Source organism: Condylostylus longicornis, unplaced genomic scaffold (genome assembly GCF_029603195.1).
Source record: "Condylostylus longicornis isolate FDR11 unplaced genomic scaffold, ASM2960319v2 ptg000055l, whole genome shotgun sequence".
In the NCBI taxonomy this organism is placed as follows: Eukaryota; Metazoa; Arthropoda; class Insecta; order Diptera; family Dolichopodidae; genus Condylostylus; species Condylostylus longicornis.
The window spans coordinates 2,175,369-2,201,107 of record NW_026578024.1 but is presented as its reverse complement, the minus strand read 5'-3'; the positions used below and the strand labels follow the sequence as shown (position 1 = coordinate 2,201,107).

Here is a 25,739-nt window from a genome sequence, read left to right as displayed (position 1 = left end):
CAAAATCTAAGTATTATCATTACTGACTTATTGGAAAACTTAGTTACTCACTGTTCAGTTATGAACTCTTTCCAATTATATCTTATATTGCGCACCTCCTTAATGTTAAATATAATAATTGAAATTATGTACTAAATGCTAGAACGCATGATATTAATGTGAAGTCAAACCCCATGTTTTAAAAATAATGAATTTCTTAACTATAAAATTCTAAACGTAAAAAATTCAATTTTTGTTCATTCTGAATACAAAGTGAATAGATATTTTGTTTATCATTTAAGTACAAAATACAAGTAGGTATACCTATGTCTCAGATGATGTTTTATCGATTATCAACTGTAAAAAAATTAAAACTATATAACTACATTAATTTAAATACTTATTTCTCAAAATCAAAATACATAAAAATAAATTATGGTAGGTACCTACCTATTTAACTATACAATCACATAATCTAAATTATACTAGAAAATATTTCCGTTTCATAGCTGAAACCCGGTTAGAAGGTTCTTATCTTAGATAGTCAAAACAAAATAAAAGTTTTCGCACGTAACCAACAACAAAATAGAAACTCATATAATTTATGTAATAATGAAAACGGAACAATAAACAAATATAAAAGCAAATTATGTGCGCATACAAACATATATACAAACAAAATGTTCAAATGCCAAAAAATTTGACGTCTCTTTTTCCTTTTTCTCGCTACGTTCAAGCAGTGTGACCACCCCGAATTTTCTGTGCATAAAAAATTTTTTTTTTATTTTCAACTAATTAGAAAAGCAATTAAATTATTTACTAAATAAGTTATTTAATTTAATTTTAAGTTATATAAATCTTTCCAATAAAAAAAGGAAAGCAAATTTATTGTGTTATAACAGTTATTGTGATTAAAAATAAAAAATAGAAATATTAATTACACACATAACTATTTACAGTGCATTTGTAAATATACATAACATATTATACATAATTAAAAAAATTTTTTCTATAAAAATTTGAATAGTGTGTGATTCTTTTAACAACTATTCCGGGATAGCATTATGTCCTAAAAAAGGTAGGTTTTCAATTTTTTTTATTCGTAAGTATTAATATTATCAGGTTTTCAATTCAACTTTAAATTTAATATCTAAGCATATTTATATACAAATATGATCCAACTTACATACATATATGACAACAGCAACAACATAAATAAACCTACCCATTCGGTTTTCTAAAAAAAAATGTTTGTTTTTATTTTTTGTTGTTTTTGTAATCATCATCGTGCAGTTTTCATCAGAGCTAAGTGTGTTTTTATTTTTGTTTTTGAATCTCTAATAGTTTAGAAAAAGAAAATTGATTTTTCCCAATACTACATATATATTTTTCCCTTGCCTTTTTCTGCACATTAGATAATATTTTTTGTATTTATACTCGTTTTGTAGGGAGTACATAATATTCATAAATAAAACAGTATTGCCGCATATAAAAGTATTTGGTTAAAAATATGAATTGCCAGATATGTAGTTTCGTTCAAGTTTATTGAACCGGGAACAAAAAAATATAGTTGAAAGTTATAATATTCGTATATATGTTCATGTGTTTAAATAAAAATTTTTTTTTTTGGGTTACAAAACAGTCTAATACAGTCAGCCTAAAGTGATTATATATTTTATATATGTAAAGCGAATTATTTTATTTTGATCCACATACCATGTACAGATGTAATACTGTAATGAAAAATCGATGAATATATTCAACAAGCTTAAATCAGTCAGTTTTTAATACACGTTTAATTAAATTGATAAAATTAAAAGAGTATGAATCAGCATTGTGAGAAGCTTAGAATATTATAGGCTACGAAAAATTGGTATACGTAAAATTGTCTCAATGCCGGGAGTACTTTTTATGAATTTTATCGTTATCCAACTTAATTGAAATTCACTACGGCGGAAGGGGTTTGATGGTCTTTAGTGGTATCGAATCTTTCAGTTGTCAGTTGAAATTCTGTGAAAATTTTTATTTTGTACTTAATATGAAATCTGACTCAACTCGGTTTTCGTCATCTGTGACTGAGGCAACAATATCATCATCTTGCATCTTAAAATAATTCAATAAACTATTGAAATTTTTTGCCACAATCATAACAATTTATGGCAGACATTATTTATATTCCTATAATACTTTGAACAAATCGGCAACACTATGTAACCTTATTTTTTTCACACTTATTTTTATTTTTCTGATATTTTAAGTTGTTTATTTAGTTTTCTCTTCCATATGTTTATTTTTTTTTTAATAGAGTGAGCGAGAAAGTACAATAGTATAATAAAAAAATACATGTGTAAAAAAGAAATGAACATATAATCAACTTTTCTGTAATCTTATAATAAAAAAATAAAACACAAAAATATTGGAATTGAAACAAAAATATCCGAAGTCAGTGACTGTGAAAAAAAAATTGAAAATATTTATTATTTTGTTGCAAATTTAACCGCTAATAAATTTTATAGAATTAATTAAAAAAAAATTATAAAAAATATAATATAATTATTTTAAATTATTATATTAATAAAATATAAATATTATTTAAGTTTTATATCATAATTAGTATTGTTATTTATAACTACAAATATTGAAAGTTATATAAAGAAGAAAATTAGAATTTATTATTTTAATAAAATTAAAACATGTAAGTGCTTTTTCCTTTATTTTTTTTTGTGTTCTTATGTAGGCATTGTATTATATACATACACGTATATGTAGATATTTATATTGTGTATTGAATTATATATAAGCGTACATACATGTGGCTATACATTTGCGTAGGTATATTATTTTGAAACATAAATATGGGCACCTATCATATCACAATTTTTATTGTTTTTGTTTTTTTTTTTTTGTTTGCGAATATTGAAGATTAAAGAAAATGTGATCTGTGAAAATTTTTATAATGTGAAACTCTTTCACTAGGACGGAAATTTCAAAAATTAAAAAAAATTTGTGTAAACAATAAAAAATTTAAATTTCACATTGTAAGTGAATTATATTCGCAAATATTGTTATTAAATTTTAATAATTGTAATGAAATGACAAAATGAATAAAAACTTTATTTTTGTTTTTCGCAAATTTTGTTCGCCATATTTTTCCCTCATTGTTCAAGATATTGGTGCGTAAAATTTGTAAATGTGTTGCGTTTTTTTGTATATACAATTTAATAAATATTTCTCTATATCTACCTATAGTTTTTAAGGTAACCAACGAATTAGAAAAAAGATATTGTCCCAAAAACGTACTTATTTTAATATAAGCACTTACATAGCCTATATAATGTATGTAAAATAAAGATCAGTTAAGTAAAATAATGATCAACTGTGAGTTGCTAAAGATACAAGAAATATCGGGCAAATCTTCTTGAATTATTTTGCAATTAAAAAAAATTGGTGTAAATACCTATCCTTTTATGACTCTAATTTATTGTTCAATTTAAAATCTGCTCTTAAAATCAACTATACATCCAGTCATATATTACAATTACAACTTATTAAATTTAGTTTTTGTTAATATTTATTCAATTATTTTAATACCTGTTTGAATATATGCCACTCAATATACACTCAAATAATTTTGTACACAAAAATAATTTCAAAATTGACTTTTAATATAAAGTGCAACAACATGGCAACCCCCTTTTTTTTTAGAATGTATGTATATTTCAGCCTTCCTTATGATTAATTTTTGTATATATGTATGTATGTAAATATTTTATAAATATTGTAGATACATAATGTAGAATATGAAGATATATTTGTTGATGACTGTAAATATCGAAAATTTTGATATTAAAAGCTTTTTTAATATATTTTTTTACTAAAGTTATAAAAAATGAAATGAAAATATTTTCAAATTAATATCGACTACAGTTCTAAATTATGTTATGGCCACAACATTTTATTTATTTATTTTTTTTTTCATGGAAACCTACACGAAGCGAAAAAAAAAGTAAACAACCCAGTAAAATTACGTAGAATTAAAAACATGTTTATTGTTATTATTTTGTTATTAATATTTGTTTTCTCTTTTTTTTTCAATTTATTGTTATTATTAATATTATTTTGATAAGATCTTTATTCTGATAAGATTTTAATAATAAATAAATGTAGTCAGTTCTATGGAGACACTTAGTTAATAGTTTGTGTAGTGCACATTTCTATAAACACCTGTAAATAATATTATTCATACTGGTATGAACCCAATTATGTGAATTTGAATATTGAATTAATGGTGGGATTTTTTGCCATTGTAAAGATCTGTTTATGACTTATAGATCTACCAATTGTACGCCTGTGGTTCGATTTTAAAATTAATGAGTGAGGAAAAAAAAAAAGTTCAAATCGATACTTTTGCATGCAAATTAAGCTGTTTTTTGTCTAATTTTATTTCTCATCTTTTTGCAAATAGGTATATGGAGTTTTCAATTTCAATGAATAGCTTTTTCAAAAATAAGAGTAAATTTTTCAGCAGTAAGTAGGTATAAAGCAAATGCAACATTCTCCAGTAGGCTAATAAGCAAATAAGCACGTTATAAATTCCGAACTGCTATACATATGTAGGCACCCACTTAAATCTAAACTTTGTCTTTATGAACGCAAAAATAAAATAATAGGTTTGTAGTGTTTAAATTCCAATTCTGTAACACAAAATTTGTCATTGCAGTTAAAATTAATAAAATGAAATCTAATTCGTTATGACTCATTAGACATTTTACTCATTACCATTATAAAAATTATTGGAATATCAAATAAAAAGTCATGTTTATTTAAAAAAAACAAAAGAAGAAGAAAAAAAAATCAAAACATTGTGCTAGCTTCGATATTTGCGCTATTAAAAGTATAAGTTAAATTTTAACTCATTTACTGACTAGTTAGCCATTCATTTTTTCATTTTTGTTATTTAAATAACGATAATAATAAAAGAAGAAAATCAAATTATTGAACCTCTCATAAAATATAAGAAATTGCGCATTGAAAAACAAAGCTGAATTACTAACAAATTCACATGTGTATATTAAAATACAAAAAATAAAGTACAGACATATACATAATGTCTATATGAAGGTTTGTACATTTTATGTTACGGTAAACTTGAGTTCCTTTACATTAAATACAGTAAAGTGGTGGTATAAATTTTAATAAGATGTCATGAAAATGAACGTTTTACTGGCATAATTTTGAAAATTTTATTTATGATTCACAACATTTTCTTCTATGATAAAAAATAAGCACGAAATTTGGGCATAATTTTTCTAAATTAATTGATGTTAAGTAATTATCTAAATACAAATTAAAAATAAATCATTTTTTAATAAATGTTTGTATATAAATTGCAACGATAGATTAACTGCTATAGAAATCATAGATTAATTATATGATACGGTATAATCCAAGAGCTATTAACAGGAGTCAGAGATATAGGAATCAAAAATATGTATTTCCTGCCAAAATTTCGTTGGAATCTAAAAGAGCCAAATATAGCGACTTCACATTGTATACTACAAATTTTATATGTATATATATAATAGTAGGAAAATAATAACCAGAAAAAACAAAATTCTTACTAAATATTTAAAACTAAATTAAACTTTTTAGGGTATATTAAAATATAAATGAAAAAACATCTTTTGTCGCACCTTTAACTTTGTCGTTAAAAAGGTAAAATTCTAATTAAATTAACGCAAAGTTCAAATTTGTATTATGCCGTAACACGTAATAACGTACAATAGAAAATAATATACATAATTTTCTTAAATACATATGTACCTAGATATAAATACATATTATGATATTTTATAACGTATACATTAATGTATAAATATAAACGAACTTGAATTCAAGCAGCAAAGTGCTCTAAAGATAAACATAAACATTTTTTTTAACTATTTGTTATTTTTCTAGAGAGAAGGCAGATATTGAGGAGCAAACTTTTTAAATGTCTGCTCGTAATTCGTAGTATATTGTACACAAACAGTGTATATACATACAAATTTTTTTCTACATATTGTGTACATTGGTATTTAGACCTACTTCTATTAATATATGCACGTATGCTTTTAGTATGCCATGCTAACAAATCTAGAATAAATTTTGGATCTATAAATTAGTTAAAATGTAAACATTAAAATTTATTTTACATTTAATATAAAATTAAAAAAAATTGATATTTTTTTAATTTCATTTTAGTGTAAAATATTTTATAGTGCTCCAAAAAAAGTTTTCATAGAAGATTTTTTTTAAAATTTCTATGCTCTTGTGTGTGTTCGTTTATGTTACTGAAGAACATTATTATTATTTCGTACAGAGATAACCCTGCCTGTGGCGACGTCAAAATTATTTTTGATCAAATTGTATTTAATTTTTTTCATTATTTTATTTTAATTTGTGTTTTTAAATCAAACATAGGGTGGATAATGAACTGAAATATAAATTTTTCTTCTTCTTTTGTTTTATGTTTGTTTGTTTTTTTTTTTTTTTTTTTTTTTGGGGAAGAAATGATAACAAAATAGACTTAATTGTTAAAAAAAATTATCATGTGAAATTGTTCATAAAGTCAATTTTACGAATTAAAAAATAAATTATAATAAAAACTGCAAAAGTCTTAATGATTTTAAAGATCTTGCAGTAAGAACTGTAAAGGTCTTAATGTTTTTGCAACTACATTCAAATAAAACATTCTTCTTCTAACATAAATAAAACATAATTATATAACATAACTAAAATAATTGATATATTAAAGAAATTGCCGAATATTCCTTTCTTGTTTGCTAAAACTTCGAGTCTCTTAGCACATTTATGTTTGAATTTTCGTTTAGATAGACACCTAACATTATTGACAGAAATTCAATATGAGTTTTAAATAATTAAGCCTACTTCAACTGATACAGAAAGAGCGTTTTCCATATCTGCTAATTTTTGTACAATAAAAACGTTCACGATTATTTTTAAAATTTATTTATTTAAATGATAATAAATAAAGTATGTATATATTTTAAAATGAATATAAATGTTTAATTTATAATTTAATGAATACAATTATAAATTAATTAAAATTTATTTTTGATTTATTATTCGGATTCAACTAATATTTAAATTATTTTAAATATTCAGATTTAACAAATTCTAAAAAATCGAATTATCAAAAAGATTTACGTATTTGTCAATATTTTTTAGGGAAACAAAAAATTATTGAAAAGAAACAGAAATCAGTAGATTGATTGTTGGAGAAATCTTATTTTGCCCTTTTTTATTTGTGAAATTTTCGATTTGTTTCTGTTGCAAATTTAATTTTCTATCTTTCCAATTTTATCACAGCTACTCACAGTGCCAACATCTAAATTTAATAAAAAAAAAATAAAAATTGTAAATAGTTTTTTTTTTTAATATTTTTTACACAATAATTTTCTAGTTTACTTATGCTTGTTTAATTTATTAAATTTTTGATATAACGGTGTGGCGACGATATTTTTAACGAATCATTTTGATAAAATTTTTTTTTTTAATTTTTATTAATACTATTACATACTATTTTTAGTATAAAATCATAAGAAAAAATACTCTTAAAAATATTTTCAATTTACAAAATTTTAAGCTTTTTTATTTTTAAATCGTAACTTTTGAGGTACTTTTCGAATTTTACTAATTTAATAAAAGCATGATAACATTATTTAATATTTATTATTACTCGTTTTTTATCAGCTTTTATCAGCTAAAATTGTAAATAGTAATTTCAATAATAAAAAGACTCACTTATCTTTTGAAAAAAAAAAATCAATTAAATTTTGTTAGCGCCAAAATAATAATGTTAATAATATATATTTTTTCTTTTTGATCAAATAGTTTAAATATTAATTGAACGAAAGCTCATTTCGTAAATATTATTGCATCGTACATATTTTTGTATTTCTTATCATCAGTTATGATTCCAAAAGGTTGTACTAACGCTGACGTAAAATAAATAGGAGCTAAAAAAAAAATTTAAAATAAATTTGAAAACTTACTGTGAAAAATTACAGTAGAACTTTTTCGTAAAATATGAATGACTTTATAGACTTATAACCATTGCATTATAATTTTAATGAACTTTTTTAAATAAATAAAGTAAAATTTATCGAGATAAAGCAATTTTACATAAAAACAAAGACAGGTAAAATAAATACATACATATGTTTGAATTTTAATGTTATTTCAAAATTTTTGTCATTAGAATGTTGTAGTTTTTAATGTACGTACTTAAAAAAAAATAAAAATTAAAAATTTGTATCGAATATACGCTTTGAAAATTCTTTTACGTTTCTATTTATAACAAGATTTAAATTGAAAAACAATAATAAAATAATTGTGCTTTCGAAACAGGTGTGATAATTGCTAATTAACTTTAAATATTCCATCACCTGTAATTTTAATTGTAAATTTGAATTAATTGTAATTTTAATACGAGTAATATTGTATTTTTTAAAAAATGAAAAATTTTTTTAAAAACAAAAAAAATTTGTGTAATTTGAAGTTACTTGTGAATATTACCATCAATATTCACTGTCAATGTCAAAAAGAGAAGTGTTTTTTGTAAGTCGTTAACAAGCTCGTCTACTTGGTGCTTGTCAAATTTTATTTTCAGGAAGCTTTCATTGCAATCACATACAAACATAATACGTATACATTTTTTCTTTAATTTATATTCCATTCCAATATTGATGCACTCAATTATGCATATATTCCTACACACAAACATAAATGAATTTTAATAATTATAGTTTGATAAAATGTCATACGATCTAACGTATACGATAAAAAAAAAATATAACTTCGACTGACAATAAGATGATGTTTTCAGTAAAAACAACAAACATGTCATTACAAAAATGACAACAACAATTAAAACACTATTTTTGTATATAAAAACAAGCAAATGAAACAAAATTGTGTTTTTCCTTTTTTGTTTACAAATTTATTGAGCAAAATAAAAAAAACGAAAAAAAACAAAGAAGAGAAAGAAAGCAACATAATGAAAAATATTACCGGCCGAGAAATACATACTTTTTAAAAGTAAAATAGAAATAATGAGAGCTAAAATTGCCTAATGGGTTTTGTGTTTGGAGATATAATGATAATTATGTATGTACACTCATATTATTTTTATTTGAAAGGTTTGCTTGCGCTCTCAAATCAGGGGTGGGAAACCTAAAATATGGTCGTTGATCTGGATTCATTGGTTCGTCGTTTTTGAGCTGAGAATAGGCTGAAAAAAGCTGATCGTTTTTTTTATAATGATGCATTTGTTACGTTCATTTATTACGTTTTTGACAAGAATTATATGTAATTGTAATTGTTATGTATAAGTAAATTTGACGTTTTAAAAAACCTCCGCACTAAAGTTGAAGTTGATTCAACTTTTTGAGAGAGAGAAAAAAAGCTGTACTTAAAATAAAGAGAATGTCAAAAATTCAAATTGTCATACAAAATACATCAGCTCGTCGCGAAAGCGACAAAATATAGTTCGTTTTTATACCCGTACGAACGTATGTTCGAAGGGTATACTAAATTTGCCTTCCCGTTTGTAACGCTAAGAAATAACGGTGTTAGATATAGACTCAAGTGTATGTTTTTGAGCAGCGTCAAATTCTCAGTTGATTTAGTTTGTCTGTCCGTCCGTCCGTCCGTCCGAACGATAACTCAAAAACTAATTGAGCTAAGTTCACCAAATTTTCACAAATGATGTACTGTAGTAAGTGCCAGAACCCTATTTAAATTGGACATGATCGGGGTACCGGTTCGGGTAGCTGCCATACAACTTCAAAATTCATTTTGCTATATCTCAGAAACTATAAAAGTTGTGGTATTGAAATTTCACACAAACGAATATATTAGTAGGGCCAATGTGTCTCATAAAAGTCATTAAAATTACTTGGCTCCTTCTGGTACCTGCCATACAACTTCAAAAGTTATTTGGCTATATCTCAGAAACTATAAAAGCTGTGATATTGAGATTTCACACAAGTGAATATATTAGTAGGGCCGATCTTCTTGATAAAATTCGCTAAAATTTCTTGGCTCTTTTTGGTAGCTGCCATACAACTTCAATAGTAGTTTGGCACAACCAGTATTTTGAAAAACACATAGTACTGAAATTTTACATAAATTAATATGGTAATACGGCAATTTAAAGTCATAGTCTGCCCCATAGTTAGTTATGGCACATTAGTTATTCGCACATATGATAACAAATTCGTACGGGTATCACAGAGTTGACAAGGTCAACTATTTTTTTTCTCGTTTCTTTTTAAATTTTCCATTTTTAATAATCTTTTTAGTTTCTTTTAAAATTAAAAATAAAACAAAAATTATAAATTATTAATATGTTATATTTATTGATTGTAAATTGTTTTATAAATTACACCATAATCAATAATCTAAGCACAATAATTATTTTTCCTGAAATTCCTGGCATTTAATCTGTAAATTTTATGAAAAAACATTTTTATGATCTGTTCTCACGAACCACAACAAAAACTTAAAAATTTCAGCACTGCATTCATATGTAGCATACGTATGCACATATATGTTTATGAATATTTTTAATCATAAATGCATGTACATACATATGCATGTATGTATTAATATTACGATTTTTAACTTGCTGTAAGAATAATATAGATTTTTCTAAAAAAAAAGAAAAACAAATGGGAAAGTGTGCTTAAATATTTTTTTTATATTTAATATATTTTTATATGTATATAATATATACATACATACATATAAACTTTCATTTTAAGAACATTAAGTAAACACTTATCCACACATTTATAAATTTTGTAAACAAAATTCTCAAAATATAAATTATTTGACGTAGGAAAAAATAGACAATTCAATGACATTTTGTATTTGATGTAAGTGTAATTATTATTCTCTACTCAAAATTTTTCTACTCTGCTAAAAGTTGCTTCGCTATTTTTGTTGCTTATTAAATATTGTAGTTTTATCCATAATAAAGTAATTTATTACATGCAAGGATATGTTTGGATAATTTAATACTTACTCCATGTTTTCATTGAATTTTTGTGTATGTATAACAATATAATAATCAATGCTCCAAAACATTTTCTAAACTTGCATTTTTGATATTTTTGTGATTAACTTAACATTGTGTTTTCACAGGATGGTTTGAATTTTAAAATAAGGAATTTCTTATATAAAACATATGTGTAAAGGTTGAAAGCACATTTCTTTTACACTTTGTTTCGCATACAGGTATTTTTTATAATAAAATTCTATTTTCAAAAAGAACCAGAAGATTTTATAAAGAAAACGTTAGTTAAAAATATCTGAAATATCTAATAACAACTGCAAATACCATGAGGTAAAAATTTCCGTGATAACGTAATCCAAATAAACTTGGATCAGCAAAAAAAAAATATCAAACAGTTGAATATTGCACATGAGTCTTAGCAATGTTGGATTTTTATATATTAATATCCTTTAACTAATTAAAACATAATAAAGTATTTTCAGTTAGGTTATGCTTTAATATTTCAGCTGCTTTTGTTTTTCATCCTTTTTCTTAAAATATCTTTATGAAATGTAATTCGTTTATTGTGTTGAAAATTAAACTAATTAATTTAATCTTGTTTTTCTTTTTAGATAAAAAATATAATCAAAACGGAATTGTACAAATATAATCTTACAAATTAATTTAATAATTGTTAAGAAAAGGATAAAGTACCAATTACAATTAACAAAAAAACTCTCAACCATTGTTTTAGAATAATTTAAATATATAATAATAGGAATTTTTTCAATTGAAATTAAAAAAAAAAAACAAAAAGAAAACATTTTTGGAACACTGGTCTGAATACAAAGAAAACACAAACCTTACAATTTGAAAATTCTGCACTGGCATTAAAAATATCATAGGAAAATAGAATAATAAAGCTATCTTATATACCTGATAACAAATAATCTAAAAAATTTTTTTGTTTTGGTTTTGTAATAAAATAAAAATCGGTTGTAATGATGGCAGAAAATAGTAGTGGGGGTGGTCATGTGCAACAGCAGCAGCAACATCATAATTTCCAATCAGCAATTAATAATACTCATGTCGATTTATCGTCATGTATTAAACAAGAAATTAAACAGGAGACAATAATTCACGATGCATTAAATGAAGATAATAATGGTGATAATATTAAGAATAATAGTAATGGTGTACCTACAAAGATTGCAATTGTTGGAAAAAATTATACTGCTGGTAATCGTAGCGATCAACAACATCATATAATATGCAGTAATAATACATCATCTAGCGGGGGTGGAGGTGGGGGAGGTGGCGGAAGTGACCCACAAAATTATTCTCAAAACTCTGATCAATCTGAACAACAACATTACTATATAACAACAACTGCTGGTGCTGTTACAAGCATCACCAATGGTAACTCAAATAATAATGGAGGTGTTGACGCTGATTCAACAACTGATGGTATAAGAAATATAATAAATAATAGCAGTGTAACTAACCACCATCATCAACAACAAAATGTAGAAATTTCTACAATGTCCTTACCACCTCCTCAACCACCTCAACAGCAACAGCAGACTTATTCACGTATGACCAATGTTGTTATTCAACAATCCCAATCGCAATCACAACAACAACGTAATTCATCTCCAACAAATTGGCATCAACCAACATCAACAATTTCTCAATCCCACCATCATCATCAACAACAAGTATCACCAAAATCTGAACAACAGAGTGCATTTGGTATGTTAAGACATGAGAATGATGTTCTCTACATAACAGAAAGTTGTATTGATATTGGACGTAATTCTTCTACATCGAGTGTACATTTTCATGTAGCAAAAAATAGTTTTGTATCCCGAAAACATTTTCAAGTTTTATACGATGCAGATACATGTGATTTTTATTTAAATTGCTTGAGTAAGAATGGCGTATTCGTTGATGATGTATTTCAGAGGCGTAGTGCTGAACCATTGAAATTACCAAAAATGTAAGCAACTTAAATTTATTATTGATTAGATTTTTCCTATTCGTTTTTGTAGATCAATTTAAGTACTTTAATTTTCTTTTTTATTTTAGTTGTACCTTTAGATTTCCTAGTACTGAAATTCGAATATACTTTGAAAATTTCACCGAAAAATCACAAAATGCAAACGATTTAACAACATCTCAACATCATACAAATAACCATCATGGAGGAAATATTATTAAATCAAATAATTTAAAAAATGTAGAACATTCAAATGTTATATATTCACCTCTTAAAATTTCAATACCGAAGGCGGAACAAAAAAGTCCATTCCCATCGCCAACAGGTTGTTATCAGAACATTTTATATTACCTAATTATCTGCATTTTGTATATTGACTTATTTGGTTTTTTATCAATTTTAGGAACAATTAGCGCTGCAAATAGTTGTCCAACAAGTCCAAGGCACAATTATCAAGAATATCAAAATTATAGTAACTACAATAATAACAACAACAGTTTGCAAAATGTAATTAGCAATGTATCATGATTAACAGTTGCATGCAAAGTATTTTATTTTTGGTAGAACGCAGTTTTTCTGCTTATTACTTTCATATAATAATCGAAATAGTTCAATGTTTTGATTCTAAATTGAATTTTGTGATTTTGAGTTTTTTAACGCTAATATCAAAAACGCTTAATTTATTTGCACTTTTTGCTTTAATTTTGAATACATTTTTTTACAAGAAAATAATCCATTCATCTCATTTAAGGAATTGTTTCCCCCGCCATCAACCAGTTATAATAATGAACATGAAAAACCTCCATATAGTTATGCCCAATTAATTGTGCAATCCATATCGGCTGCTCCGGATAAACAATTAACATTATCTGGTATTTATTCATTTATTTCAAAACATTATCCCTATTATCGGAAAGAAGCAAATAAAGGTTGGCAAAATTCAATACGCCATAATCTCAGTCTAAATAGGTAACAACCTATCAAAAAATATGTGTTTTTCATTTAATTTTTTTTATTTTGTTATATAGATATTTTATAAAAGTAGCGCGATCACAAGATGAACCCGGAAAAGGAAGCTTTTGGCGTATTGATCCAAATAGTGAGGCAAAATTGATTGATCAAAGTTACAAAAAGCGTCGTCAACGTGGAAGTCAATGTTTCCGACAACATCCATATGGTATGCCACGTTCAGCACCAGTTTCACCCAGCCAATTAGGTATAATTTTAAATCGTGAAAATGTCGAAACAAATTAAAATTATAAAATTAGAATACAAGTCCCAATTTTTTTAATTCCTTGGAATACAATGAATCTAAATTATAATTACTGTTTGCTATAATGCATATTAGGCTAATTTAGATTCAAAAAATAACAGAACTCGACTATTTGGTTTGATACCATAATTTTTTTGTATAATTAAGTAACAAACCATTAATATTTCCGAATGTTTTAAAGAAAGCGATTAAAATTTTACAGTGTTCGCATACATATGTACATACATTCATTCTTCATTTTAATTTAATATATTAATATTTAGTTAATAACAAATATTTATTTCTTTTTTTATTCATTTTCTTTTTTGTACATTTTAGATTTCCCACCTTCAGCAGATAATTCAAGAGAAAGCTCACCGTTACACGACATTGTTTTACAATCAGCACCTGGTTCACCCGGTGGTGTGTCTTATCAAAACCATCATAATTCTGATAATCATGGCCATGAGGGTATTAAGGAAATAGATAATTATAGCATATTACCAGTAGGTATAGAAAAATATTAAGATGATAAAAAAAAACACAAACATTTAATATAAAATAAACTACAACAATATTTCAAATATGGATGTATAATTAAAAAGATAGAATTTATCAAGGAAATTATAATTAAAGGAACGGAATAGCATATAATAAATATCTGACGCCGTCTGCTGCAATTAGGGATTGATTAATTAAACGTAATATTATATACATATACGAATTGAGATATGAAAAAATTTTTTGAAATTTAAATATTTGAATGTTTTTGAACATTTTTCATAGGAATTTTTTCATCTCAAAAATGTGTTAAATAATTCGGGAAAACAATTTCCTATAAGTGTATTATAATTTTTTTAATATTTTAATATTTGTATGTAGATTAATAATATTTCACTTTATAAATATACAATACAAGATTAGTTTGTATAAAGATTTGTAGACAAATAAATTTAATTAAAAAAACGAGGGATATTTTTTTAACCACTTTTGAAAAAGTTTTAGTTTGTTTAATATTTTTTTTTAAATTAAGGATTTTGTGATCTCTTATTATTTTTTTTTCTACACAATTATTTCATGTGAAAAACAATTAAGATATTGTTATCCATTTGCAGCAGACCTATACAAATTTTGTCTTAAAACAAAAATAAAAAAAAAAGTTTTTTTAATTGGTGTTGACTATTTTCCATTTTTTTCAAAAGTTTTTAAATGTAAAAAACAACACAAGCACTTTTCGTACCTACGTAAAAATATAAAAAATAAAAAAAAAATTATGCATAATGTTGACTGGTTCTCATATTATAAAATTCTTCTGGATACCATCACTAAATTACAAAAAAAAAACATTTCTAACCTAAAGAAATTAAAAAATTTCTGTATGTATTTAAAAGAGTCATAAAGTTTCTCAAACATATCCAATCTGAAACAAAAACAAGTCTTATTAAACCACCATTTTTCTTAAATGATACAAATCAAATTTTTTTAACGAGAAATATAGATTAAGAATTAAGTTATTAAAAACTCTTATAATATTACCTCAGACCTATGAGCAATAAAGTAAATTCAACATTAGCAATATTATCTTGCATTAAAATTTAATAATATTTTGATTTTTTTTTTTAAGAATTTTAAATAATAAATAATCATGGTAATAATATAATAATAAAAAAATGTATACACAACTGTAATATTTTACAAATTTAAGTTATTCAAATAAACATGAAGTTACATTTATTTAAAAAAGTTTATATTAACCTTGTTTTTCCCAAAAAAAAAGAAAATATTTTTTAAGATTAATAAAATGCATTTTTAAAGTTAAATGATTAAGTTTAATAGAAAATATAATTTAATACTTTATCCTTTTACAAGGGAATAACTTTATTTCCAATTTCCAAAATTTTTTTTTTTTTATTAGAGTATCTCAAAAATTTTCTTTAAAAAAATAAGACAATACTATGAAATTCGTAAAGATATAGGCATTTATCTTTTATCTTTTATTTCAAATAAATACTTATTGTTTCTGCTAGATTCAGCCTTGCTTTTTTTCTTTCATTTAAATCGTATTTAAAAGAATTTTATAATGGAAACTAGTCCACATGTGAGACATGATAAAATAATGGTAAAAAAAAAAACATAATAAAATTTAAATTTTTTTTAAATATATTGTCTTAGATTAAACAAAAATATTATAAATTAATAATATAATAAAAAAATTTTTTGTTTCAAAAACAAAAATAAGAAATGTGAAACCAAGAAAACTAATTATTAACTGTAAAACTTTAAATAATAAAAAAATTATATATTTAAAAAATTAAGAAAACATGATGTAATTGGTTTTTAGCGTAGTTTAATCAAAAAATGAAAAAAAAAGAAAAAAAAATCTTATTAATTTTTTAAAATTTGTTTTTGAAATTATAATATTTTTTTTTTATTATTTGAGATCTTATTGTAAGTATTATCAAAAGAAAAGCAAAACAAAAAAAGAGAAAAAGAAGAATAAAAACAAAAGATTATTGTTTGAAATTTTATGTTTATGCTATTCATTTATCGTTCATCCTGGGAAAATCCTTAAATTTACCAAAACAAAAAAATTTCCATTAACGCAAAATGCGACGCAGTACACTACGCGTATTAACATCGAAATGCAATACGTATCTACTGCAAAAAAATAACGTGACGAATGTGTAATGAATTTTTAATCATTCTATAATATCAGATCAGTAAAACAGTTCACAAATTTCTAATTTCGCTATATTACGAAAACTTAATAATGTTTATGAGCAAACTAGCTTAATTACATTTGTTAATACATGTAAGTAAATATAGCGCAATATTCACTACCTATCGGAACTGCATTTATGAACAGAACTAAACTTTCGGTACCTTGCTCATCATAATAAAATTTTAAACTTAACCAAACTCTTAACATTAGAACGAACAAAAAAACAAAAATTAATTTCAGATTGATTAAAGCTGTGACTAAAAAAATAACAATGCATTGCTGAAATAAACATAACGTGTCTTATGTATGAATAAGTAATTTGGTATTGATACCCTGTCGCTATCGTTTTTTAGGAGCTACAAAGAAGGGGATGTTTGTAGTTGATATTTTATATACGTATATCATACATACGTATGTAAACATTTATAGATAAAAAAGTTGTACATGAACGACTTTGCTCTCTCAATTGTTTTCAATTTCGTAAAAATTATACCAACTTTATCTAAAATTTATGTTAAGTGCCAAAATGTAAATTTCTTTAATACATTTGAAAATGTGTATTAAAGAAATTACGCATATTATAATTAATTTTCCACAATTTTTAAAAATGTAATTATCAAAGGTTGAAGAATGTTTTGTACGTGAAATGTAGCCAGTTTCCGAAAAGGTATGTAAACAAAGCCCTTCCGTCAAATATTCGGTATTGAATTTTTTTAGTAACTTGCAAATGTTTTTTTAACTAGGTCCGTTTTTCAAAATTTTGTTATAGAAAACAACTAGAAGTTTTTCTTAAGGTACAGGTTTAATCTTTGATTTTAACATAAGCAACAAGTCAAAATTTAAAATTGAGATCAAGACGTAAAATGGGATATCATTAAATTACGCAAATTTATGTAGGTACAAGTTTCTTATAATTCTTTTCTAAAATATTTACGTAAAAATTAATACAATAATTTTATTTTGGTTTAATTTCATTTTCGTTCACATAGCGAACATAAATTGTCGGATCATGAGGAGTTTTTGGTGGCGTTTCTAGTTCATCTAAATAAGAGCAGGCTATTGCTAAAGTTGAACCATCTTTACTAAAATGTAATGATGCTATAGATGTATCATATTGATGAAATTGGCATAAACGCTTTTTATTAAAACCATCCCAAATATTAACATAACCGTCAGAACCACCTGTAGCAAAAGTATTATAAATTCTGTGAAATGTAACGGCATTTACTGGATATATAAGCTCAATATTATCCTCTTTATTACGATGACATTTAAATGCGAACTTTTTTTGCTGGACATCGGGAACAGGATCAAAATATTCAACTGCTACTCTGCCCTCTATTGAACTCATAACATAACCTTCTTTATTTGGAAATATTCTTATACATCTGGTTTGGTATTTAAGTGATGACTCTCTTTTCATCATGTACTGTGACATATTTCTTAAATCCCATATAATAACTTTTCTATCAGATGTTGCAACCACAACTTTTTCATCATTAACATCCATAGAATAAACCTTCCCATTGCTTTGTTCATATGTACCAACACATTGCTTATCTCTTGAATCCCATAATTTCATAGTTTTATCCCAACTCCCAGATAAAATACCATTTATTTGAGAAGCATATTCCACACATTTTATAGTCGCCTCATGCGAACCCAGTATATACTCCCCATGCGTGTTCATATCAAAAAGCTTTAGTTGATTGTCCATACCGCCACTGATTGTATGTACAGGATCCTAAGAATATTTTGTTTAATATGTTAATGACACTAAATAATTTCAATGTAAATCTTACTTGAAATGCTACATCTAATACCGGTGCATCATGCATATACTTTTGTCTCATAATGTTATTTACCTGAAATATCGCATTTTAATAACGAAAAACCATATTTATGTATGAAGTTTATTAAAAATTTTTTTAAGGATTTGACTTACAACATCATACAACCGGACAGTGCAGTCCCACGAAGATGCTATTAAAAATTGGTTTGTACCGGGAGCAAATTTTACAGCAGATATTACATCGCTTGGTGGATTATTTAATTGCATTTCTGTTTTACGAGCCATTCTTAATTTTTAATCAATTTAAATAATAAAATTTTTTAAATATACAGTAAAATTTTTGTGGGCTATTTGAAATCTTTTTTCTAACATCAGTTTAAGAAATAAACTTTAAATTTGACATTAGACGCCCGCATATTATGTTTACGTACCACTAGTGAGGGATATAGAAAACATTCTGACATTTGTGATAAAATTATTCGGGAAGTGGGAGATACAATCAACCCCGAGAAAATAACTTGTTAATCAGGATTGAGATTCAGAATTTCTGAATAAATATGTAAATTACTAATTTGTTTCACTAAATTTTTTACTTCAGTTTTTTGAATCGATCTATTTGGACTTTTAAAAACAATATTTTTGTGTTTGTGTATTTTTTTATTTACAATCCCAAAAAAATATGCTTGATGTCTCATCTTTGAATTAATATTAATTTTGTTTACATTTTTTATCTCCTTTTTTTATAAATTTCTGACGGTAGATGTCTCTTATCCAGTTTTTAACGTTGCCATTTTCAACAATGTAAACAAATGCAGAAATTTTCCAGTTGTCTGATTTATGATAAGACTATTTAAACAGAAAAAACAAAAAATATTTAAATTTTAAAAACAAGACATTTGGCTGGCCAATATTTAAAAAATAATTAAAATAAGTACATTTTCCTAATGCTTTATAATGGAGAATGATGAGGGTAATGTTAAAACTAAGATAATGCAGACACCGGTACAACCTAAGCGAAGGAAAACTTTAGGAATACGCTATAGCAGTTTGAAAAGAATAACAACACCTGGAAGCGAAATTAGACCGACAACAAAAAATATTTTATCTGAGGTAATCTCACCTAGAACTCCGTTCTCAGCCCCTGAAAATATTCAAAAAGAAAGTAAGAGCACAGGATGTTTGCCAACATATAAGTTATCACTTGGTCGCAGAATACTTAAAAAAAAGCGGTTAGAATTTACAGAAAATCTCGAAGCTAGCCCAATAGTGAACGTTATGAGTTCTGAAAGTCAAATAAGCGAAATATGTGCATCAGAAATCAACGAACCAGAATTTAAAAAAATTCGCTGTGATATTGTTAGTTTAAATGAAACTGCCCAAGATAAAAAGCACAAGCAAAAAGTGGAAGAACTACAACAAGCAATTTCTATATGGAAAGAAGGTTTTAAAAATGCCCTAGAAGACTTAAGTAAGAAATTAGATCCACCCAGAGAAAAGGCTGAAATTTTAGAGTTATTAAATATTCCATTAGAAATGATGAAATACGCTTAAATATATTCAGCGAACGCTCCTACATTTATGTAGTTTATTAAAAAAAAAGTTACAAATAAATTAAATGATAAATTAATATTTATGTGGTCTTAGTGGTTTTTCAGGATTAAATAATTTTGGATCTTCCAAATAGTCGACGTTCTTATGATAATACGGCATTAATGCACAATGCTGGGCTCTCGTTATTGCCTTTTCAACTTGTTCTTGCTTTTGTTTACAAAGACCTGAAAATTTTAAATGTAGATACAAAGTATATAAATTGCGTATTTGCACTCACCAGTTATATGCCTTCCATAAATTCTTCCTGTATATGGACTTTGAAATTGAGCTAATAATCTTACGTTTTTATAATTAGGTGTAACACCCATCTCGCACAAAATACACTTAACTTTTTCTTTTTCAAAAGGATTTGGCATTTCTATCGGCTCATCGTTTTTAGTACAGTCTATAGCACTAGATATTTCAACATGCCTTGTCGCTGATATTGCTACATTCCTATTTATTGTCTGTTTAGCTAAAATAACATGTTAAGATTTTTTAATAAAATACATATGTGTGTATTTATTTTCGTTAATTATACCAATTTCTACAGAAAACTTTAATAATCTGAACATTTCAAGTTACCCCAGTAATTAATGTGTGAAAAGTCTATAAACCTAAAAATAAAGAATATTCTGAGGTATAAATAAATATAACCAACAATCGTGAAACCCAGCTGATGGAATTGTGATGTTTATTTAATGTCATTCATAACATTATGCTTACATAGTGTGTACATAGGTAATTCAAAGTTTTACAACTTAGACTTCACTCGAAATAGAAGAATATTAGTTGAAGGTAAGTATGTATATACAAGGTGTGTCACGTAAGGTGGCAAATAATTTCAGGGATGATTCTTTGATCAATTTCCAGCAAAAAATTGTACGGGTGTATTGCATGTAAAAGATCTTGTAAACTTATGTGCATTTTTTCAACAAAATGTAATATATTCAAAATTTTTATTTTTCTGGGGCATGGCATGTCATGCAACAGATAAGGAAGCAAAAGCGTGACTCCTAAAAGTGAAAAGGGGCAAAAATAAAGCAGTTAATAATAAAATAACATTAATTTGGTCACCTTCTAAAATATTATTATTTGGGTCATACATTACTTATTTTACGTATTTAGATTTTACGTGCGTTAAATGTAAAGATATTAACAACATTATATTATAAAAATTTAAACATTTACAAGAAAAAACGCTTTTATCATAATTCAATTTAAGGAAAAAACTCTCATGAACTTATCGTTGTAATGAATTTTAAATTCTATGAAGTTTTATATTTTTCTATAAAAGTTTTTCTATGTAAATTCTGACACTATTTAGAACAATTGTTTAGGTACATTTTAGGACGAGTTTCAAAGAAATTGTTGCTGTCACACATATTAATATGGTGGACTTTAAAGTGAGGTACAATATCGGATAACATTTTTTGACCTAATATTAACGATTGCATTAAATTTTATTCATGTTTTTAATGAACGGACCTATAAACTGTTTAAATAACTATTAAGTTATCAGTAACACAAACCTAGCTCTTCTTTATTATTATTACATTTTGATCATAGATTAAATGTTAAGTTAATTTTTAATTTAATATTTTAGCTTATTCATCTTTTTACCTGAACATAAACACAGCCAAAATTTAATGGCCGGTTAAATGTTTGCGGCTTTTGACATTTCGGAATGTCAAAACAAAATAAAACTTACGAAAAAAAGATTAATGGGAGTGAATTTCTGCGTCTTTTCGGAATTATTTATTTTAATTTAATTATTTTATAAGCATAAAAATGCTAAATTTTTTACATTCAAAATTAAAGCCAACAATTATTTGTAATTGTGTTTGCGAAGATGATTATCCAGCAAACAATTTAATCTCAAATAAACCAAACCAAGGATTCATGGCATTTTCAGTTACAAAACCTCCCATAGATCTCACCTTTAATTTACCTCATCAAGTTGAAATTCATCAAATTAAATTATGGACAAGTATTGGAGCATTAAAATCTACCGGGTTTGAAGTTAAAATCAGAAATAACGAAGGAATTGAATGCAGAATTGGTAGCGCATTTAATATTACAGAAGAATGTATCACATTTTGTCGCAACCCGATTGATTTATCCATGGGTAAGCAAATTCAATTTTTTCGTTATTCCCAAAGGATACTCGATAAAGTAACAACGGTAATAGTAACTATTAAAACCACAAAAAAATGTCCACCTGTATTACGTAAAATAGAAATATGGGGTCTTCCAGCACAATGCTTAAATAAATTAACAAAAGAAAAAATTTTAAAAATATGGGATGATACTTTATACACTAGCCCAAACACAAATGAGAAAATTTCTAAGAAAACAAAAGAAGAAATTCAAGCTTTATCACTCATTGATACAAATGATGTTCCTGAAGATTTTCTAGATGAAATTACATATAATATAATGATATTTCCAATGGTTTTACCATCAGGAAAAATGGTTGATCAGTCCACAATTGATCGACATTCACAAACGGAAGAAAAATGGGGACGTTTACCGTCAGATCCATTTACTGGCCAAATATTCACTAAAGATAGAAAACCTATCCTCAATCTTTTATTAAAATCACGTATTGAAGAATATTTACTAAAAAACTCATATAAAAAAGAAATTCAATCGTTGCCACGCGTTCTTGGAAGACCAATAAAACGACGTTCCCAACCTTCAGAAACTCAAACTTTATCTTCAACTTTAATTCATTTAGAACCAAAACCAAAGAGAATAAAAGTTGAAAACTTTATGAGTAAAACTAGTCTGGAGGATGAAATAAAATTTGCCTTGAAGGGCATCAAAAGATATTCACAAATTTCTTCAGCTACTGAAAAGACTGATAATGATAATGATGAGGATGAAGATGATGCTAATAATCACAAAATTGAGAAAGTAATAGCTTGTCTCAGTTGTAAAAGCAATGATAATTTATATAGAATTTTAGTTTGTAAGCATTTGGTCTGCAAACCATGTCTCGTCGAATTGAGTCATAAAAATTTGTGTTCATGCCAGACTACCTTCAAAACAAACGAAATTGAAAAATATTATATATAATATTGGCAAATAAAGAATAAAACATAAATTTTGAAATTTTGATTTTTTTTTTTTCTTTGGGTTAGCAACATAATATTGGTAATTTTGGATAAGCATAATAGCTAGCATATCTTGGTTAGCATTGTTAATAGAGCTTCAGTAATTATACATTTTCAAAATATAGGGAGAAGTAAAAACGCAAGATTCAGAGTTTTAATTTAACATCTTAATATTATGTATTATAGGTACATATGTATATCTGAATACGGAAAATTACAGTTCCGTATACTCCCAAATTGAGTTGGTGCTTGAAAAACAAAAAAAAATGGAAGTTCGACCAAAATTTTTCCATTAAATATTTAGCAATATGTTCACTTGTATCGAAATATCCAAATTTTTACTTTTAAAGATTAGTTTTCTGCCGTTATAACTTGGTTTGATAATTTCATACTCTTTGTTTTTACTTTTTTTTAGAAAATTAAAAAATTGCATGAGAAGCTATTTATATAATAGTTCGTTTCGCTAATGTCACCGTTGTGAGGAAAATTTTCTGATTTGCAAATTCTATTATCGAACAGAATTTGTAAATCAGAAATGTCGATTTAAAACTAATTTAATAAATAGTTATAATATTAGTTATATTGTAATCAAATAATAATTATATGGGTTATTTATATAAGTATGTACAAATTTACATAAAATACACATTTATGTGAAAAACATGTGCCAACAAATATTGTAATTAATTTCATCATGTACTTCATGTATGTATATCATGTAGTATGTAGGTATGCATATACTTGTAGTATTTATTCTTCAACTGCTTTTATATCGATTTATACTTTAATTTCTACAAAAGTTCCAAATAATGATATAAAATTTTGTTTAAAATTGAGCCTTTCTTAATAAATAAATAAAAAAAGTATTATAAATTCATAAAAATTATAACATTAAAAGTGATTTATAGTGGGTAAGTATGTATGTATAATTTCAGATTTAAAATATTGTTATTGTGTATTTCGTGAATTAAAAGAATGTTTTTCCATTCAAATATATGAACACATTGTTTTTTATTCTCTCGAATTTTTTTTATAACAATTTATAGAAAGTTATTTTAGACTATTAGTTAGTGAAAAATGTGATGTGATGGGCTTACCCCTAAAAATAGAATTGATTAGATTATATTAATTATTGAATTAAAATTTTATAACGTTATTAAATTAACTGATATTTAATTACTCCAAACATGAAAATATGTAAATAATGCAGGTATTTTAAGAAAATAGATTTGTATCTACCGATTTTATAAAAAAAAATATTTTAATTTTTTATTTAATATTAATAACTTTTGAAGGTTCGGTTTTCATTAAAAATGTCTTATAAATTCTACATTATTTTTTTTTTTCAAACTTTCGTAATAGTTTCTTAAAGGAAATCCTAATGAATTTTGTTTTTTTTGAATTTTTTTGTACAATGTGTGTAAAAGCTAGTTCCAGGGCTTGATAATTCAATAATGATTCAGTCAAATTCATTAATATTGAAGACTTTAAGTTTATTTTTTAAACACAATAAGTCCATTTATTTGAAAAATTAAAGTTAATAAAGTATGTAGTATTTGGAGAATAAATCTTAATTTTATAATTTTAAAGCTTGAGCTAATATTACTCAACTGCATAACGTATGAGAGCAACAATTATAATATTTACATTTATATCCAAACATTTTCATATAATGTAGCAACTAATTTCTTAATTATTTTGAAAGATCTACATTTAAGTATGATCCACATACACACATTCATATTAAATACTAAGTAGCGTTCATTAAAGCTTTTTAAAATGTTTGATAGCCAAAAAGCCTTAAATTTTTTTTTGAATAAGAAACCCACTTAAAGTAAATAATGAGGTTTTTACAAGACTTAAATGAAAATGAAAAAAAAAAGCATAGTGACAACAAAAGAACGGAAATCTTAAATTAAAATTTATGTTTGTAATGCTTATTAATTAGAATAGATGTGCAACGTTACTATTTAAATCTGCAAATTAAAAATAGTATGATTAAACTATAAAGAAAATCAATTCTAGCTTATAACACTTACAAAACTTACACGAATTTATTTAGTAGTTTATTTTTTTTACACTTACTCAACTAGGAACAATAAAAAATTTTATATTAATTCACAAACTTTACAAATAGAATGAATTTATTCAATCAAGAGATTACTAAAAACTGAGAAACTGTTTTTTACTCTGATTTGTCCTGATATATCATTTCATAACCCCA

At 25.2% G+C, this 25,739-nt stretch overlaps 6 protein-coding genes across 7 annotated transcripts in view; 3 read left to right on the top strand and 3 right to left on the bottom strand.

Annotated features, from left to right (window-relative positions):
- The window catches only part of LOC129611931 (pickpocket protein 19-like), a 33,584-nt gene extending 31,502 nt beyond the window's left edge, over positions 1 to 2,082 (bottom strand). The window contains exon 1 of the mRNA XM_055525356.1: positions 2,013 to 2,082. Coding sequence (XP_055381331.1) covers positions 2,013 to 2,082 — 70 coding nt within the window. The remainder of the gene's footprint in view (positions 1 to 2,012) is intronic.
- On the top strand, positions 686 to 16,135 carry LOC129611647 (uncharacterized). 2 transcript variants are annotated; one of them, XM_055524873.1, is made up of 7 exons: positions 686 to 1,057; positions 11,674 to 13,040; positions 13,130 to 13,365; positions 13,444 to 13,547; positions 13,792 to 14,009; positions 14,069 to 14,217; positions 14,632 to 16,135. In XM_055524873.1, the coding sequence occupies exons 2-7, from the start codon at positions 12,043 to 12,045 to the stop codon at positions 14,817 to 14,819; spliced, it is 1,893 nt and encodes a 630-aa protein (XP_055380848.1). In that variant the 5' UTR covers positions 686 to 1,057; positions 11,674 to 12,042; the 3' UTR covers positions 14,820 to 16,135. The 2 variants fall into 2 exon arrangements, with proteins under 2 accessions (XP_055380848.1, XP_055380847.1); XM_055524872.1 differs by having other exon boundaries at positions 687 to 1,057; positions 14,069 to 14,256; positions 14,632 to 16,121.
- A 1,773-nt stretch (positions 16,136 to 17,908) lies between these two features.
- Positions 17,909 to 19,181, bottom strand: LOC129611960 (mitotic checkpoint protein BUB3). Its single transcript, XM_055525390.1, has 3 exons — positions 18,960 to 19,181; positions 18,817 to 18,879; positions 17,909 to 18,758 (listed from the first exon to the last, which is right to left on the bottom strand). Exons 1-3 carry the CDS (start codon positions 19,089 to 19,091, stop codon positions 17,970 to 17,972), a joined length of 984 nt encoding a protein of 327 aa, XP_055381365.1. The 5' UTR covers positions 19,092 to 19,181; the 3' UTR covers positions 17,909 to 17,969.
- A 469-nt stretch (positions 19,182 to 19,650) lies between these two features.
- Positions 19,651 to 20,482, top strand: LOC129612033 (uncharacterized). Its single transcript, XM_055525474.1, has one exon. The coding sequence runs from the start codon at positions 19,761 to 19,763 to the stop codon at positions 20,355 to 20,357; it is 597 nt and encodes a 198-aa protein (XP_055381449.1). The 5' UTR covers positions 19,651 to 19,760; the 3' UTR covers positions 20,358 to 20,482.
- Positions 20,361 to 20,971, bottom strand: LOC129611930 (28S ribosomal protein S18c, mitochondrial). The gene is made up of 3 exons (XM_055525355.1): positions 20,938 to 20,971; positions 20,635 to 20,871; positions 20,361 to 20,581 (listed from the first exon to the last, which is right to left on the bottom strand). The coding sequence occupies exons 1-3, from the start codon at positions 20,969 to 20,971 to the stop codon at positions 20,430 to 20,432; spliced, it is 423 nt and encodes a 140-aa protein (XP_055381330.1). The 3' UTR covers positions 20,361 to 20,429.
- Positions 20,972 to 22,113: 1,142 nt separating this feature from the next.
- Positions 22,114 to 23,494, top strand: LOC129611702 (RING finger protein 37). The gene has a single exon (XM_055524976.1). It carries the CDS (start codon positions 22,188 to 22,190, stop codon positions 23,475 to 23,477), a length of 1,290 nt encoding a protein of 429 aa, XP_055380951.1. The 5' UTR covers positions 22,114 to 22,187; the 3' UTR covers positions 23,478 to 23,494.
- Positions 23,495 to 25,739: the final 2,245 nt, after the last annotated feature.

Bases quoted from the DNA above. Each gene is read 5' to 3' on its own strand.
- LOC129611647 (XM_055524872.1), top strand. From the start codon at position 12,043: ATGATGGCAGAAAATAGTAGTGGGGGTGGTCATGTGCAACAGCAGCAG. The intron at 13,041-13,129 runs GTAAGCAACTTA...TTTTTATTTTAG, and splicing joins CCATTGAAATTACCAAAAAT to TTGTACCTTTAGATTTCCTA. The intron at 13,548-13,791 runs GTAATTAGCAAT...ATCTCATTTAAG, and splicing joins ACAACAACAGTTTGCAAAAT to GAATTGTTTCCCCCGCCATC.
- LOC129611960 (XM_055525390.1), bottom strand. From the start codon at position 19,091: ATGGCTCGTAAAACAGAAATGCAATTAAATAATCCACCAAGCGATGTA. The intron at 18,880-18,959 runs GTAAGTCAAATC...GCGATATTTCAG, and splicing joins CTGTCCGGTTGTATGATGTT to GTAAATAACATTATGAGACA. The intron at 18,759-18,816 runs GTAAGATTTACA...AAATATTCTTAG, and splicing joins TATTAGATGTAGCATTTCAA to GATCCTGTACATACAATCAG.
- LOC129612033 (XM_055525474.1), top strand. From the start codon at position 19,761: ATGGAGAATGATGAGGGTAATGTTAAAACTAAGATAATGCAGACACCG.
- LOC129611930 (XM_055525355.1), bottom strand. From the start codon at position 20,971: ATGTTCAGATTATTAAAGTTTTCTGTAGAAATTG. The intron at 20,872-20,937 runs GTATAATTAACG...ATGTTATTTTAG, and splicing joins AAAGTTTTCTGTAGAAATTG to CTAAACAGACAATAAATAGG. The intron at 20,582-20,634 runs GTGAGTGCAAAT...TAAAATTTTCAG, and splicing joins TTATGGAAGGCATATAACTG to GTCTTTGTAAACAAAAGCAA.
- LOC129611702 (XM_055524976.1), top strand. From the start codon at position 22,188: ATGCTAAATTTTTTACATTCAAAATTAAAGCCAACAATTATTTGTAAT.